The sequence below is a fragment of the Puntigrus tetrazona genome, chromosome 25 (assembly GCF_018831695.1).
Source record: "Puntigrus tetrazona isolate hp1 chromosome 25, ASM1883169v1, whole genome shotgun sequence".
In the NCBI taxonomy this organism is placed as follows: Eukaryota; Metazoa; Chordata; class Actinopteri; order Cypriniformes; family Cyprinidae; genus Puntigrus; species Puntigrus tetrazona.
Window position 1 is genome coordinate 9066817 of NC_056723.1, and position 4353 is coordinate 9071169.

At 36.1% G+C, this 4353-nt stretch overlaps 2 protein-coding genes across 2 annotated transcripts in view; one reads left to right on the forward strand and one right to left on the reverse strand.

The window, feature by feature from the left end:
* Positions 1-436, reverse strand: part of LOC122331274 (lysine-specific demethylase 7B-like) — an 8970-nt gene extending 8534 nt beyond the window's left edge. The window contains exons 1-2 of the mRNA XM_043228839.1: positions 393-436; positions 266-272 (exon numbers count right to left, since the gene is read on the reverse strand). Coding sequence (XP_043084774.1) covers positions 266-272; positions 393-436 — 51 coding nt within the window. The remainder of the gene's footprint in view (positions 1-265; positions 273-392) is intronic.
* A 971-nt stretch (positions 437-1407) lies between these two features.
* LOC122331275 (pyruvate kinase PKM-like) overlaps positions 1408-4353 on the forward strand; it is a 7882-nt gene continuing 4936 nt past the window's right edge. Inside the window, exons 1-3 of the mRNA XM_043228840.1 lie at positions 1408-1508; positions 2760-2944; positions 3614-3705. Of these exons, the coding sequence (XP_043084775.1) occupies positions 2794-2944; positions 3614-3705 (243 nt within the window). The 5' untranslated portion in view covers positions 1408-1508; positions 2760-2793. The remainder of the gene's footprint in view (positions 1509-2759; positions 2945-3613; positions 3706-4353) is intronic.

Here is a 4353-nt window from a genome sequence, read left to right on the forward strand (position 1 = left end):
GTGTATATATATATATATATCAACCCATTAATATCCTTCTCCTTCCTTTAAGAATGTACTTTTTTGTAGAGTTTTGGTTTTTATTTCATATTAATTTACCACACTATTTCGGGTCCAACCACAGCAGTCAACAACAGCATTATTATTATTATTAGTCATATAGTAATTGACTTTAAAAGATCAATCATATAAATATTTAAATTTTAAAGTGAAAAGGGTGAAAGCAAATCTCTCTTAAAATCAAACAGGGTAAAACATGGTGTACCAGATGCCTATATTATTATATGAATGCATCAAAGAGGTTGACATTTAAAATACATTAAGGAATATTCACGTTAACGGCACATGTTTTCAAATGACTTATTACTTATTATGCGTAATACATTACATACCGCTCGTAAAGTATGCCATTCTTGAACAGTGTGTGGTAGCCCATACCTATAAGGTGAGCATTCCTGCCAGATGTATTTTAGGAGCTTAGCTTTTCATATTTCACGTGTTAAGGGTTTCTTTGAGACGAGCCCTTTGACATTAAGAACATGCTGTACCTGAGAATGAAGAAGACCTCCCTAGAAGTCAACCAAAAAGACAGGCAATGAAGAAACATTGTGACTTTGAATAGAAACCAACATTTGTCGTTAAACATTTCTAAAAACGATTGTTACCGGGCAAAACCGTACGGCCTAATGTTAGACAGGAAGCTATGCATTTTTAAAGGTCACCCATACTGTTATCCATCAATCAACATGTGTGCGACACAAGCAATGACTTTCCAGTTTGCGCACTGAAGGGTAAGTATGTGCAATGAATTTAATGACAGACTAATTACGACAAACATTATTTGTATATATGCAAAGCGTCAGATGATCTGACCTTTCCTGCTCTGTGGAAATGGCATACAGAATAGGCAACAAATCAAACAAGCAGCTCTTCTATCATGGGCATCAAAGTTTCAGCTGTAGGCCTTGAGCTATTATTAGTACTCCAGATGCCTGCAATGGCTGGTATTTATGAAGCGACATGAAGGAGTGGCGAGGGTGTCATATGTAGGCCTGCTGAGTGAAACCGAATCCTGCAATACTTTAATTAGCAATACAAATCAATTAAAATAGCAGGTCAAATCTGAACAATAAAATAAAATGTTTTATCAAACGTTATTATTGTTCATTAAATCCCAAAATGAAAATGTCACACTCGCTCCTTCATATGGCGGTATCAAATTCCTATTCATCTGCGGATGGTTTCTGATTGGCTGAGGTATAAAAAAAAATAGCGCAAAGTTAAATAGTCCTCAATATATATCACAAATATAGCAATATCGTCAATGTATCGTAGTATGAATATTATACCGAAATAATTTGGACTCAGTTTAAAATACTGAACTACACAGACCCTGTCGGAGGAACACGCTGAGCTGTGGGAAGTAGTGCCGGTTAGTTCAGCCTGGATAAGTTCAGACAGTGGCGGAGGAAAAGATCAGAAGTTCCTGCAGGCGTTCATCTTCTGAGGTAGGAGGCACTGAACTCAACAGACCGTTTAGACAAGGCAGATCAAAATAGATACCTGCTACGAACTAAAAGCATGCTTTAGATGATCGGGGACTTTCTTGCTAATAGCGTAAACTTTTAATTGGACCTTAAATGTGTTCAGAAATAAATGATTTTGCCCACGTTATTAAAAAGTTAATCTGCCATTTTCTGCTGAAAATCGGAGCTGAACGTTTTTAATAATTTGCGTATTTATTTCATTGACTTAAATCAGTTTGGTTAAAACTTTAACATGTTTTGATGTTTATTTGATGTTTTTGGGGTTTTTTTAGATTTCAATAATACTTATTACTATGATATTCATACACTATATTGTGTTACTTTGACAAGTTGTCGCTTTACCCTGAGATCACACTTTGCTGGAATGTGTGTGTGCAGTCATGCATTTAAACACACTCTTCCTTTCTGCCTCAGGCAGTGCTGCCACTGGCTCACATTTACTCTTTTGAACCATGTTAAACCATATGATAGCTTTGTGCAGTCATCCGAATGAAATTTAAGTCATTATTCTGTGAACATCTTGCTTTGTTGAGCCTTGTGAACATGAATTGTGCTTAACTGGATTGAATTGAAATTAAGATAACATAAATTGAATGAAAAGTGCACTAAAAGATATAGCACCTTTATGTCAGTTTCTAAGCATAAGTTAACTTTTTTTTTTAAAAATCCTTGGTAATAATGCTATTAATTTTAGTTTTGCGTTAAAGTACTTAATTTTATTACGTGCTTTTGAAGAGGTACACTGATTTTGATTCATTTTCTAACACACTAAACACATGTAATGCTTGATATTGTAGTGTTGTAAATATAGTGTGTTACATGATTTTATATTTTAAGGTAATATACATTAAATGTGCTTAAGTATAAATTTATAATTATAATGTGTAATTACAAAATGTATTCAAATTTATTAAATGCAAGAATTAATAGCAATTGAATAGAAATTGCATTTTTATTTAATGGCAATTAACATGCAGTTAAGTGTCAAAAGGAATTACCCTCACTTAAGTATATTCTTTTAAAGCATATTTTTCCAAAATAAGTGCTCTTTTTTAAAAGTGTGATAAAGTGTACTCGTTTTTTCTTAAGGGCAGGGAAAATTGGTCTATTTTTAAGATACTTTTAAGAAAGTGAAAGGGGTTTGCAAAGGCCTGAGGATAGAAAAATCTAATTTAATCTAATTTAAATCTGCTTTGTGCATATTTCATCCAGGACTTTTCTAGCAGTCGCGGACGCAGCTCCAGCCATGTCTCAGACAAAGACTACAGGCTCTGCCTTCATTCAGACGCAGCAGATGCACGCTGCTATGGCAGAAACCTTCCTGGAGCACCTGTGTCTGCTGGACATCGACTCTGAGCCTACGGTGTCCCGCAACACGGGCATCGTCTGCACGCTCGGTCAGTGAGCTACGTGAGGAACGTATATAGTTCACCCAAAAATGTACATTTGCTGAACATTTACTCACCCTCAGGCCAACATATAGATGAGTTAGAGAAATTTAGACAGAATTAGAGAAATTTCAATGGATCCTCTACAGTGAATGGGTGCCGTCAGAATGAGAGTCCAAACAGCTAATAAAAACAAGTAACTCCAGTCTATCAGTTAAAGCCTTGTAAAGTGAAAATTAAATCCATAATAACAAAAGAACTTTTTTGGAAATAGTGTTTGATCTTATGTCTGTTTCTCTGCTGATTTAAGGCTTGTTCACTGATTAAAACTCTACTGTTTTTATTAGAAGCAACCGTTTGAAGTTAAAAAGGTGATGGATTTGTTTATTAAAAACACTTACCGCTTCACAAGACATTAACTGATGGACTGGAGTGGTGTGAATTACTTGCACATGTTTTTATCAGCTGTTTGGACTCTCATTCTGACGGCACCCATTCACTTCAGAAGATCCATTTGTAAGCAAGTGATTTCTCCGTATCTGTTCCAGTGAAGAAACATACTCAAATGCATCATACATACAGTACATTTTCTGCAAATTCCAAATTTTGGGTGAATTATTCCTTTAATGCAAAATGTCCCTCAAAGCGTTTTCAATATTTAGTTTTGTCTTATTGCAGGACCTGCCTCCCGATCCGTGGAGACCCTGAAGGAGATGATCAAGTCCGGAATGAACGTTGCACGTTTGAACTTCTCCCACGGAACTCATGAGGTACACAATCTCCTCCGTTAGGAGCATTTTTCAGTTAAAATGATCCAATCGTGTATTGTTANTCAAAGCGTTTTCAATATTTAGTTTTGTCTTATTGCAGGACCTGCCTCCCGATCCGTGGAGACGCTCAAGGAGATGATCAAGTCCGGAATGAACGTTGCACGTTTGAACTTCTCCCACGGAACTCATGAGGTACACAATCTCCTCCGTTAGGAGCATTTTTCAGTTAAAATGATCCAATCGTGTATTGTTGTATCATCTAATAATCTTCTACTAAGAGTTCTTCAAAAAGTCTTCATCCTCTTAGCCAGCCTTGACTTTCGTACAATCGTAGATCCTCGATTATTGTGGCATTTCCCTCGTGCCTCTTCAAATGTCAGAAGACGTAAGCTGATCTTGTTAGGCTCTCTGATCTGTTTGGTCGATACATTGAGTAGAGTCATCCTGGGCTCAAGCCAGAGTGTGACTTTATACTGTGCTGACCTCTCCCCTTTAAAAGTCATGGCTTTTTACCTTTTTTTGCATGGCACCATTGCCACAGATTACTACACTAAGCATGCAATCATGAAGTGGGGCAGTGGATATTTGTGGCTTATTATGTATATATTAATACACATATAAAGTATATATTTTGAAAATATTTACATT